The sequence below is a fragment of the Chiloscyllium plagiosum genome, unplaced genomic scaffold (genome assembly GCF_037043375.1).
Source record: "Chiloscyllium plagiosum isolate Xiang-an unplaced genomic scaffold, Cpla_swu_hap1 HiC_scaffold_5, whole genome shotgun sequence".
Taxonomy (NCBI): domain Eukaryota; kingdom Metazoa; phylum Chordata; class Chondrichthyes; order Orectolobiformes; family Hemiscylliidae; genus Chiloscyllium; species Chiloscyllium plagiosum.
The window spans coordinates 90,913,701-90,927,284 of record NW_028270143.1 but is presented as its reverse complement, the minus strand read 5'-3'; the positions used below and the strand labels follow the sequence as shown (position 1 = coordinate 90,927,284).

Below are 13,584 nucleotides of genomic sequence, written 5' to 3'. Positions count from 1 at the left end.
CTGAAAGAGAATTTTACTTAATACAAGCTCCTAAGAAACTGTACACAATACATTAGTACACAGTCCAATTAAAGTTTAAACACAAAGTACTAATTTTAAAATATAACAATTTCCACATTCCAAATCCAGTTCTATATGGATTAAACACAATCTTCCACTATTAATATAAACACACAATGAAGAATTAGCCATAAGAAACAATGATTCTGACTTTAGATACATTTTATCATGTGTTCTAAAAAGGACATTATCGATGTGGATACAAAATTGGCCGAGTGACTGGCAAAGAGTAGTACTTAATAATATTTCCTCAGAGTTGAGACAGAGTTTATAGTAGAAGTGCTCAGGAACTGGTGTCAGTAGAATTTCAAAGCTTATTAAATTTACAGAACTTGGAAGCATTGAAAACCATGAAGAGATTAGTGTAGAACTTGAAAAAGATGGACAGATTTATGGAATGGGTGGAGAAGTGACAGGTGGAACATAAAGCAAAGAAGGGTGAAGTGATTCATTTTGTTAGAAAGAACATGGAGAGAAAATATTAAATAAGTAATACAATTCTGGGGTGGGCAGAGTCAGGGGGATATGGAGTAGCAGAAGGACCCAGGTGTATACATGTATTTACCTTTTAATGCGGCAGAGCAGATATGACAGGTTGGTGTATAAAACATATGGTACCCTCAACTTTATTGAAAGGGACATAATCTCCTGGCTCTTGTATTAAATATTAAATCTGTATATGACACTTGTTCAGTTTCATCTGCAGTACTGCATTCATTTCTGGCCACCACACTTTGGAAGGATGTGAAGACATTAAAGAAAGTACAAAGATTGAAGAATGACTGAGTTTCATAATTTGTATAATTAACCAAAAATCTCTCCAGACTCTTTTTGACCATGCTTTCAAATTCCCCATCCTAATCTTTACAGATCTTTCACCATTTTTTTGTCCTCATTTTCCTTTTCCGCCTTCCAGTTACAAATTCAATCTAAATTCAAGTTGGCACAATTATGCTGCAGAATTAAGAGAAGAAATATGGGCACTCGTTAAGAAAAACAAGACTTGAATGGGATTGAAATACATCATATTCAAAAGCATTTATGTCCTGATACAAGTGACTATTTAGTAATTTAGCAATTGGATAGGTATTATCGCTCATATAGAGTCATAGAGATGTACAGCATGGAAACAGACCCTTCAGTCCAACCCATCCAATGCTGACCAGATACCTAAATGAATAAATTGTCCTTTGGGAAATAACTTGTGGTTTAGGAATTTTAAAGGCAGGCAAATGAAACCACTTGATTGAGAAACTAGTAAACAAAGGATCATTTACTTCTGAGCTCTTGATAGAGATGGGAAATCCACAGTTATTGAAATAGGAATTAAACACTTATTTCTCAAATTAAAAGCACCATGGTAAACACTGAGGTTCTTACTGAAACCAGCAGGTCTGGAAAGAGGGCCATTAACTCCACCAGACATGCAAGGTATTCATGTGAGTCACAAAATAAATGGTATATTTTGAAGGCAATAGATAATTAATTAACATTTTTATTTGAAGCATCCCAAAGCATGCAGGGTTAGGAGATTCCTTTGCTTAAATTTGTGTGCGTCCTCATAGAAACAAGAGTGAGCAGTCAGCTTGGGTGGGGCTTTTTTTTTTAAATTCACCCATGGGATGTCAGTGTTGCTGCCTGGCCAGCATTTATTGCCTGTCCGTAGTTGCCCTTGACATAGTGGTGGTGAGCTGCTTTCTTGAATTGCTGCAGCCCACATGTTATAGTTAACCCACAATGCCATTCGGGAGGGAATTCCAGGATTTTGACCCAGTGCCAGTGAAGGAACAGTGATATATTTCTAAGTCAGGCTGTTGAGTCACTTGGGTGGTGTTCCCATCTACTTGCTGCTCTTGTCCTAGAGGAAAGTTGTGGCTTTGGAAGGTGCTGCCTAATGATCTTTGGTGAATTTCTGCAGTGCATACTGTCAATAGCACACACTGCAGTCACTAAGCGTCTATGGATGGTGTGTGTGAATGCTGATAATGTGGTGGCCAATTAAGCAGGCTGCTTTGTCTGAGATGTTGTGGAGTTTCTGGAGTGTTGTTGGAGCTGCACCCCTGGAGAACACAGAGAAAGTGTCTGCCAGGATCTGTAAAGCAGCTCTGAAGTTTTGAAACCAGTTCTGGAAGGTCATCGGACCGGAAACATTAACTCTGTTTTCTCTCCACAGATGCTGCCAGATCTGCTGAGGTTTTCCAGCAAGTTCTGAATTTATATCTGGAAAGCAGCTATTGGAACAGCCTGAAGAAAGCAGATTGTGTCTGTCCAAGGCCAGGACAAGAAGTGTACAATGCAACTATGCTCAAAATGAGCTCAAAAGTCTTGAGGATTGAAGTAAAGTTGAAGGATCACCACCAAAAAGCTGATAGAAAGATCCCAAGAAATACTCTCCCTCAGAAAATAGCTAGAACATGGAAAAGAAACCAAAGTTTAGTCTCAGAAATTATTAAAACTCTCAAAATTTCACCATGTCAGAGTTGAATCAGGAAGTAAAAGAGGAATTGGATACTTAAGTCTTGACAGCCCATGATATTAAGTTAGTCGTGCTTACATTTCCTTGACCAATAAAGTAAGATTGTTTTGTGTAAAAACAGTGGAGTTTTGTGGAGAAGTTCTCTCAGATGCTCAAATGTCTCATTAAGCATAAACAGTGTCTACAGAGATTACTACACATTTTTTTCTGTAAGACAAGAAAAGTAACTTTTTGCATGTTATACAAGTTGAAAAAAAACGAATTGTCCCTTGCCAAGTATTAATAAACTACAAAAACTAATCTTGACAAATTGTCAACTTACAATACTGCAGCATTGTGGCAGTTAGCAGTTGATTTTCAAAATTCAACATTCAGGACAATTACTTTGGTTTTCAAGCTGAACCATAAAAACAGAATAATTTCTTACAAGCTTAAGTACGATTTAACGCTTACGTGTCCCAAGGTAGGTCCTCTTGGCATTATTGTAGCTTTGTTAATGGGCATAGCATTCTTTGTAAAATGTGCGACTATTGCATGTCCGGATTCATGATATGCAGTGATTGTTTTATTTTTAGCATCAATCTCAATACTTCTGCGTTCTGGACCTGTTGGCAACAGTCATACGTACATACAATATTTTCAAGTAAGATGCAATTTGAACAAATTGCCCACCAAAAATAGTTTTTTTAAAATCACATATTCAAGCTCCATAATCCATTTAATACTCAATTTCACCATTATATCTATTAAAGTTTTTTTTCCTTGTATAACTGAAATTAAAAGATATTAGAAGCAACAACTTTAGGGCCTTTTAAATTACTGAGCCAGCCTAGAAAGTAAACACTGAACATTTGAGAATCTTAAAACTTTACGATAAAAGATCTATCTCATACTGAAGTTTAATCCTTTTGAGTCATTGCTTCCAAGTATTCTCACATCCTTCAAAAAGTTACCCAAAAAAGAGAGACAATACAGAAATCAAGGTGCAAGGAAACACCTGAATGCAGCATAATTTCAGGAACAGAATGAGGGAAAAGAGATAATACTGTTACGAGCAATTGGTCATGTTGTCTAGAAATAAATATTTTTACACTAAGTTCTAACAGTGGTCTTTAAATGCTCATGGTTAGTATTTAATATTGCTTTACTAATGGTACCACCAAATGGCTTTTCACCAACACCCAATTACCAGGAATTTTCTGCAGCTTCTATCTTAGTCAATGTTTGCTTCAAAGCTCCAATATAAATGGGCGACAGCAGAGGTAAATTTTACATTGATTTGATATCATTAGCTGCATATTTTAAAACATATTACTAGATTAATGACAATGCATAGAATAAAGTTTCTATTATGAGTCCCAATGAAAGTTTGTATAGCTAAAGCTGTTTCTCCAAAAAAATTATTCTACATGCGTAGAAGAATTTAGTTAAATTGAACTTTTCCATTGACATCATGTGACAGGTACAGGTAACTTAAAATATGATTTAACTGGAGAGATGAAAGTTTGCCAACCTATTAAAAAGATAAACTTATTTGGACTAATTTTATAATGCAATAAACTCAGATACAGCTGATCTACCTAAACAGCAAGATAAAAAATATTTTCTAAGCCTTTATCTCGGATTTTCTTAAAATAGTAATGTGAAAGCACAAACTTAACAGATGAAACTCTGAAAGCTTTTAGAAAATCAAAATTCAAATAGCAGGATAGAACATACCCATAAGGATTTTGTCCTTGGCAAATTCCAAGTCTTTCATTGTGACTTGATCTTTTTCATCTACAGCTGCTTTTAGAGCAGCCTGGTTGACCAGGTTCTCCAGTTCTGCTCCCGAGAAGCCCACTGTGCCTCTGGCTATTATTTCTGCATCAATTGCTGGAAAGAAAAACAAAATCAAGTCATACAGAAAGTAAATTTGCAATAATTATTCATGTTAAGGAACATCTGTAACTTACCTGGGTCAACTTTAACTTTGCCAAGATACCACTTGAGGATCTCTTTTCGCCCTCTTATATCTGGTCGAGGAACAGTAACTTGCATATCAAATCTACCTGGTCGGACAAGAGCGCTGTAGAAGAATACATTAAAAACAAAGGCATCAATTTAAAATATGACCAATTTTGAGAGCTTTTGTTTATTGTAAATATCATATTAAAACACTTAACAGCTTGGTTTGTCAAAATTACTTCACGACTGTTCATCTAAGGTTCATTCAAGCTTATGTTTAGCAACAATTCATCAGGTGCACAACATTGTCAAGGCAAAATTCCGATTGGTGAGTGGTACTGCAAGTCAAGGCAATATAGTAACTACAATTGTGCAGGAATTCTTTGACATCCTGTTGCAGAATGCATCAAGAGCAACTGAATTAAGGGTCAGAATAAAATAATGTTAATCCTTTTACAAAAAACAGTATGTTTAATTTAAACAAAATCTTAAATTATAATGATGCCTATATTCAAAGACTTTCCTTAAAAGGAAGTAGCACTTATGCACCATGTTTGCTACAAATATATTACGTTAAATTTAGAATAAATAACTACAATAAATAAATCAAAGCTCAATTTACACTTACTTATCCAATGCTTCAGGAAAGTTTGTAGCTCCGATTATAATGACACCTTCATTGGGCTTGAAACTAAAAAGATAAAGAATCTTTACAGAACTAGCTATTAAATGCTTTTGCAATTAAAAAAGCAATTTTCAATCATTCCAATATTTGTCACTTTTATGCTAGTGTATTTCCAATCCTTAAAAAGAAGTTATTTCGGCTACAATACAGAATGCCATATGCACATTTGCCTTGACCACTCAAACATAACTTAAGAAAAATGCACAGCACAATTTTACAGGTGAATGCTTTATCATTCAGTAGCTCAGTGGTAAAATGTTGGTGCGGTGTGGTCACATAGGTGCAGCAACACACAAACAAAGTGAACACACAGATCAGTCATGACCTTGAGTCTCTTCAAGCCTGATCTGATTGTAACTACAAATTTGTATTTCTTCCTGTTCCCGATAACCTTTCACTGCCCGCTTAACAGGATGTTCTGAAGGGTCACTTGACCCGAAACATTAACTCAGTTAATGTCCACAGATCCTGCAGATTTGCTAAACTTCCCCAGCAATTTCTGTTTTAGTTTCAGATTTCCAGCATCCACAGTTCTGTTTTATATTAACAAGAATCTATTAACAAGACTCTTTGTTTTATATTAACGAGAATCTGCCTTGAAAACATTCAAGGGGCTCTACTTATATTATCTTTTCAGGAAGACATCGCCCTCAGAAAAATAATTGCCCATCTGTTTTAAATGGGTAATCCCTGATCTTTAAACAGTGACCCCCAAGTCAAAATATTCCCTTCATATCTAGCCTGTAGAGTGCCCTCAGGAACCAACATGTCAATCAAGTCACCTCTTATGCTTCTAAACTCCAGTGGATACAGCATATTCAACATTTCCTCATAAGACAGTCCACCTATTTAGGTTTTGTTTTAATAAACCTTCTCTGAATTTTGCCCAACATTTTTACATAAGGTGACAGGTACTGTGAACAGTACCCCAGAAGTAGTCTCATTGGTGCCCTGTATAACAACCTTTTTACTTTTGTATTCCATTCTCTTTCATGATAAATGAAAACACACTTAGTTTTCCTATTGCTTGCTGCCCTGCACCATGATTCATGTACAAGCATTCTAGGATCTCAGAATTCTGCAACCTCTCACTATTTTAGATAATAAAGTCAGAGTCATACAGCACGTAAACAGAGCCTTTGGTCCAACTAGTCCACGCCACCCATTTCCCAAACTAAACTAGTCCCACCTACCTGCATTTGGCCCATATCCCTGCAAACCCTTCCTATTCGTGTACTTATCCAAATGTCTTTTAAACTTGCTAACTGTACCTGCAGCAACCACTTCCTCCGGCAGTTCATTTCACACACTAGCCAATCTGAATTTAAAAATAGTTGTCCGTCTTGTCTTTTTTAAATCTTTAACCTCTCACTTTAAACTTGCCCCACCCTAGAGAAAAGGCTTTTCACCTTACCTAAGTGTTACGACATGGCAGTGAACCTCTCTGTTAATGAAACCAAACACCCAAAAAAGTTCACCTTGCCTGGTAATCTGTTAAAATATGAGTGATAGAGAACTCCCAAATTCCATTCTTTAAAGAAAATAATATCAATTTATTCTTTACCTCTAAAAGTGAACATTAAACAACAACTATTGTTGTTGTGGCCCCCCCCCCCCACCCCCTTTCTCTTAACAGCTCAATTGGGTTTTAGTTTCCTGGGGCTTAGTTTAAACTGATTGGCTAAATTTGAACTGTTGTCAAAACACCAACCAACTCAGGTATCTATTTCACATATATTACATATTTTCAATTTTCCAATACTCAGACTGCTAGTTAATCATATGACAGATATGTGTAAGCTGTCTGCAAAACAGCATTTATTCTCTCTTAAAAGTACAGTAAACATATGCCTCTCATGGTTTTATGAACTTACATAAGGTCACCCCTCAACCTGCTATGCTCCATGGAAAAAAGGTCCCAGTCTACTTTTATAGCTCAAACCCTCCATTCCTGCCAATATTCTGGTATATATCTTTTCTGAATCTTGCTCAGTTTGATAATATCCTTCCTATAGAGAGCGACCAGAACTGTACACAGCACTCCAGAACAGGCCTCAACAACATCCTATACAACCTCAACATGACATCCCAACTCCCATACTCAAAGGTCTGAACAATGCAGGGAAGCATGCTGAAGGCTTTCTTAACCATCCTGTTTATCTGCGACACAAATTTCAAACAATTACCTGAACCCAGGATGTCTGTTCCACAACATAATATTCTCCTTTTTCTATTCTTCCTGTCAAAGCAAACAACTTCATAATTCCTCACATTACATTAGCCAGATCTTTGCCAATTCACCCAATTTAGATTAGATTAGATTACTTACAGTGTGGAAACAGGCCCTTCGGCCCAACAAGTCCACACCACCCCGCCGAAGCGCAACCCACCCATACCCCTACATTTACCCTTTACCTAACACTACGGGCAATTTAGCATGGCCAATTCACCTGACCTGCACATCTTTGGACTGTGGGAGGAAACCGGAGCACCCGGAGGAAACCCTCGCAGACATGGGGAGAACGTGCAAACTCCAACAGTAAGTCGCCTGAGGCGGGAATTGAACCCGGGTCTCTGGCGCTGTGAGGCAGCAGTGCTAACCACTGTGCCACCGTGCCGCCCACATCTCTCTGAAGCATCCTTGCTTCTTTTTCAGTTTGTTTTCCTGATATCTTTGTATCATCAGCAAATTGGAAGCCATACCTTCCATCCCATCATTCAAATCATTTGTAAAAATTGTGAACAGTTCAAGTCCCAGGACAAAAGCTTGTGCCATATGATTCCCAACATCCCACTTATCCAATAAGATATATTTTTGCCCATACTTCCTCTTAGTGCTAGCCATCCAATCTTCTCTCCATACTAATATGTTATCCACTTAACCACGAACTGTTATTTTTCACAATAACCTCTGATGTGACACTTTATAAATGTGTTCTGGAAATCTAAGTACAGTACAACCACAAATTCCACTTCATCCAAAGCAGGTATTACCTCCTTAAATAACTCCAATGAAGTTGTGAAACAAGATTTCCCTTTCATAAAACAACATAGATAAGTTCAAGGTAATAAAAAAAAATCAAAGTGCCCTATTAGAACTTAATAAATGAAAGCTTCTAACATTTTCCTATGATGGTAAGCTAACTGGCCTGCAGCTTCCTGTTTTCTGAGTGATTTGGAGGTGCCGGTGTTGGACTGGGGTGCACAAAGTTAAAAATCACACAACACCAGGTTATAGTCCCACAGGCTTATTTGGATGCACTAGCTTTCTGAACGCTTGCTCCTTCATCAGGTGGTTGTGGAATACAAGATCGTAAGACACAAAATTTATAGCAATTATATATTGAAAAAGACCTGGATTGTTTGTAAAGTCTCTCATCTTTTAGAATGACCATGTTGGTTTCAATTCTTTCATATGTAAATCCCAGGACTTTTTAAAAAAAGTTATCAAGTCGGCCCAGATAATGCACTGAAGGTGTGAGGCGGTCTGTGCCCCAAGGTTCAGACTGATTCTCATCTACAAAAAGGGACTTAGAATCTTACATGGATTATTGCAGTTTTTGAGCAAAATAAAATGTAATTCTGCAAGTACAAGTTCACCCTTGGCTGATAGCCAAGTTCGGTACCCATGAGGATGACCTCAGTGCGGACCTTTGTTCATGTCACACTACAGGTGACCCCACTGCACAAAAATACACTACCTCTCACTCCCACTCTCTCTCACACATTCCTACAGACCCATACACTCACACAGATCCTCTCTCACACACCCAAGCACTCTCTCATATGCTCACACATAACACCCACACATGCACTCTCTCACAGACTTGTACCCCTTTACACTCTCAAACACTCGTACCTTTCTGCCCCACACAACCACACACACACACACGAGAGTTTGTGGGTGCACTGGTACTATTCCTGATATGTATGGAGATCCTATTCCTGATACACACCCTCATCCTTTTTAACGTGAGCAATGGGTGAAGGATCCTGCTGTACAGCGACACTCTGTGTCTCTGGGTTTGGTCTGCAATGTTCCCATTACTGACCTGATGTATTATGTTGAAGGGAATGCAAGTTGCTTTTGATTCTCTGAATCTTTGCTATTTGATTCCAATAGTTGAAAAATTATCTGCTTATGAGGGGCCACTCCTGCGTCATGTCTGGTTGCTTTTATTTAATTTCCTTCCTTTTCAATATTGGTCACTGCATTGAGTACAGGAGTTGGAAGGTCTGTTATGGCTTCACAGGAAATTGGTTAGGCCACATTTGGAATATTGTGTGCAATTCCGGTCTCCCTCCCATAGAGAAGGTATTGTGAAACTTGAAAAGGTTCAGAAAAAATTTACAAGGACGTTGCCAGGATTGAAGGATTTGAGCTATAGGGAGAAGCTGAACTGGCTGGGGCTGTTTTCCCTGGAGAGTTGGAGGCTGAGGGGTGACCTTACAGAAATTTATAAAATCATGAGGGGCATGGATAGGGTAAATAGACAAGGTCTTTTCCCTGGAGTGGGAAAGTCCAGAACTAGACGGCATATGTTTAGGGTGAGAGGAAAAAGATTTAGAAGGGACCTAAAGGACAACTTTTTCACGCAGAGGATGGTGCATGTATGGAATGAGCTGCCAAAGGAAGTGGTCGGGGTGGTAAGGTCACCCCTCAGCCTCTGGCGCTCAAGGGAAAATAGCTCCAGCTATTCAGTGTACTGGCATGATAGAACATAGAACTGTACAGCAAAGGTATGGGCCCCATTGGTCAAGGATTTTGTGCTGAAAAAGACACCAAATTAAACTAATCCTTCTGCCTGCTCTTGGCCCGTATCCCTCCATTCCTTGCATATTCATGTGTTTCCCTCCATTTCATTTTATTCATGAATTAGCAATTGGCTAACAGACAGAACACAGTAGGGATAAATGAGTCATTCTTATAGGGACATGCTGAGACTAGTGGAGTACCACAAATTTCGGTACTTGGGTCCTAGCTGTTCACAATATATATCAATGATTGGAGGTGGGCACCAAATGAAATAGCTCCAAATTTATGGATTACATAAAGCCAAGTGGAAATGTAAGCTGTCAACAAGATGTAAAGCAGTTTTAGGAGTAGTTGAACTGGCTTAATGAATGGCAAAACCATGACTGATGAACAATAAGATAAAAATTGTGAGATTAGCTACTTTGGTAGGAGAAACAATATACAGAGAATTCTTAAGTGGTAAGAGGTTGGTAATTGTAGGTATACAAAGGGGCCTGTGTGTTCTCATTGAGAAGTCACAACGGGTAATATGCAAATTCAGGTATTTAGGTAGGTCAACAGAATGTTAGACTTTATTTCAGGAGAATTTGAGTACAAAAGTAGTGAAGTCTTGCTTCAATTGCATTGCAGCTTGGTTAGACTGCACCTGGAGTTTTTTGTGCAGTTTTGGTCTCCTTACTTAGGCAGGTATTGCCACCATAAAAAGAGTGCAATGAAAGTTCATTAGATTTGTTCCCAGGATGCTGAGGCTATCCTATAAAGGGATTTGATAAAGTGGGCTGGTGCTGTTCAGAGCTGTTATGGAACTAAATCAAAACAGCTGTATTTACACTATAGACACCTGCTCGTTCAGTTCCAAACACCCTTTTCTCAATTCTCACTGAAGGGTTCTGATAATTTTCACAGCTCAAATAAAATGATTTGGAAAGCAATGCTACAAAAACGGCCATACAGCTGGGCTATTTCGCTTCAAAATTTACTTCCGGTAGTGTCCTGGAAACGTTTCTTACCCATCCATCTCTGCAAGTAGTTGATTTATGGTTTGTCTCGAATAGGGATGCATTGGTGATTCTATTCTCTTTCCACCAACAGAATCTAGCTCATCAATAAAGATGACACAGGGTGCATTTGCTTTTGCCTCCCCTAAGTTACACAAAAAGAGCAGGTTAAACAAAAAAATAGCAAGTGTCAGAATTTTACTGCAAAACTTAAATTTTTATATTCCAGGACACATACTAAACAGATTTCTTATCCTACTTGCTCCAACACCAACAAACATTTCATCAAACTCTGATCCTGATGCATAATAGAATGGAACATCTGCTTCGCCTGCAACAGCTCTCGCAAGGAGCGTTTTCCCATTTCCAGGCGGTCCAACTAAAAGAATGCCTGAAATTAAATAGAATTGGACATTTTAAGTTTGATTAAATAGCATTAAGAAATAAATGATATCAAAATTCTAAGCAGACATGCTTATGCATCAAACTTTGTTTTAACCAGCACCTTATCAACCAGCACTCTTGATAAACTGGCAAAAATTATATCTCATATACTGTGATCTATCATGATATCAGAGCATTTATGCTCTAAGTAAAGTATAACAGTGATGGGCATATTCCTTGCATTACATTTATTATTTCTGTTCATCTCTACATTGATTTTAGAATGTGTTGATGTTTTTACATAGATTTTTCAGGATGCTGAGGTCTCAAAGCTTCATATGATTAGGATTTACTAGGGTTATGCATACCCCTTGATTATCCAGAATATTTGATCAATTGGCATACTCTTCGTCCCATAGATGCCAGTTAATAAATAGTTTGCTGCACTAAATATTTGTTTAAAAACTACGCTACAAAATTAGAAGCATTAATCAGGCACCAATAACCAGTTGCATACATCTGTTTAAATTATCTGATGCCAGTACAAATATTTCTACATAAATCATGTGAAATAATTCTCAAATCAATAAATAGCAACTCTTGAAACTTGTCAAGTCCTTTTCTCAGCTTATAATATATCCTAAAATAGAAAAGAAAGGGGTGCTCATGGTCATGAATGAGCAGTGAACCAGTCCTCATTAAAATCTTTTTCCAAAAATGGACAAATAGCTTAATTTCAGGTGAAGAGAGAGTGACTACCCTTGATACCATGGCAGCATTTAACCTAGTGTGGAATCTAACAGCTCTAATGAGGCTGAAGTCTAAGGGAATTACAGGAAATTTTTGATTGAATGGAGTCATATCCAGCACAAACCAATTATCTCAGCTGTACATGTTCCTCAGGACATTGCTGCATAATAACCATTTTCAGTTCCTTCAGTAATGACCTACTTCAACAACTCAAAAGTTAAGAGATGCTCTTTTGTGATTAAAGTGTTCAGTTCCATTCAAAACACTTCAGATAAACAGTAGTCCATACCTACATGCAGCAATATTTGGACTACATCTATGTTTGACTTATAAGTGTCAAGTAACATTTGTGCCAGACAAGCACCAGGAACAATTATCTTAAAAAAAACCCCACTAAACATTTCTCTTTTATGCTAATCTGATTTCGCTGAACTACTGAATTCTCCACCAAATTGTTACTATTAATCAGAAACATAAATGGACAAGATGCATAAATTCTGTGGTAAATTATTCTCCAAAGCTTATTATTTACAAGGCATAAGCCAGGAAAGAGATGGAATATATTCCATTGCATTGAGTACAGTTCCAACAGTTAAGATAATTGATACCATCCTGGACAAAGAGCCTAAATCAATGAGAACCCTCCATCACACCATCAATCTTCTTAGGCATAATTACTTCTACTATAGCTGCAGGGTGTATCATGTAAGATGCACTATAGCAACTAACCAAGTCTTCTTTCAAGACCAGACCCTCCACCACCAAGGGCAGGGGACACATGGGACTGCTTGCAAAACAATGTTCCAAGTCACCCACTATCCTGACTGGGAAACATATCAAGAGTCAAAATCCTGGAGCTCCCCTCCTAATAGAACTGTGACCAATGCTTCATCACAAGCTGCAATCTGAGAATAAATTATACAAAGAAGAATTCGAGATGGGTGATAAACATTGGCCTTACCAATGATGTTAACATCCTATGAGCTGATAACAAATTCTTCTGGCAGAAAGTTCACTCATTAGAAACAAACCTTTTTTGGAGTCAGTTGTAAAGAAAATATTTAGAAACTTGTGATAGTAAAAATGCATTGCTGAAGGTATAATTACCAGTTGCATACCTTTAGGTAGTTTGCCTCCTAATGCTGTGAACTTCTGAGGATTTTTCAGAAATTCTACGACTTCCTGTAGCTCCTGTTTTGCTTCCTCCACCTGGTGGTGAACCAAAAGCAATATTTGTAAATGAATAATTTAAAATTCAATATGCTTACGAAGAGTAGAAGCGTTACTTACCCCTTTCACATGTTCAAACGTTACATTTTTCATCTGAATTGGATCCACAGCTGCATCCAGTCCTGATGTAGTACGAAATCGTACTGTTGGAAAAGGAGGTACAAATTGAAAGACTCAATGTCTACAAACTTCCCACTTAAAAGCTTACGGAATCTCAAAACTAAACTAAACTAGAAATAGTGGTGCTTGAAGTTTGATTCTATCACTGTTTTGCCCATCATTCACAAAATGAACTTAA

General features: G+C 37.7%; 1 protein-coding gene across 1 annotated transcript in view; it reads right to left on the bottom strand.

Moving 5' to 3' along the window:
* The window catches only part of LOC122550058 (ATP-dependent zinc metalloprotease YME1L1-like), a 69,795-nt gene that overhangs the window by 14,326 nt on the left and 41,885 nt on the right, over positions 1–13,584 (bottom strand). The window contains exons 8-15 of the mRNA XM_043690525.2: positions 13,347–13,429; positions 13,175–13,265; positions 11,161–11,313; positions 10,935–11,067; positions 5,112–5,174; positions 4,492–4,604; positions 4,256–4,411; positions 2,990–3,141 (exon numbers count right to left, since the gene is read on the bottom strand). Of these exons, the coding sequence (XP_043546460.1) occupies positions 2,990–3,141; positions 4,256–4,411; positions 4,492–4,604; positions 5,112–5,174; positions 10,935–11,067; positions 11,161–11,313; positions 13,175–13,265; positions 13,347–13,429 (944 nt within the window). The remainder of the gene's footprint in view (positions 1–2,989; positions 3,142–4,255; positions 4,412–4,491; positions 4,605–5,111; positions 5,175–10,934; positions 11,068–11,160; positions 11,314–13,174; positions 13,266–13,346; positions 13,430–13,584) is intronic.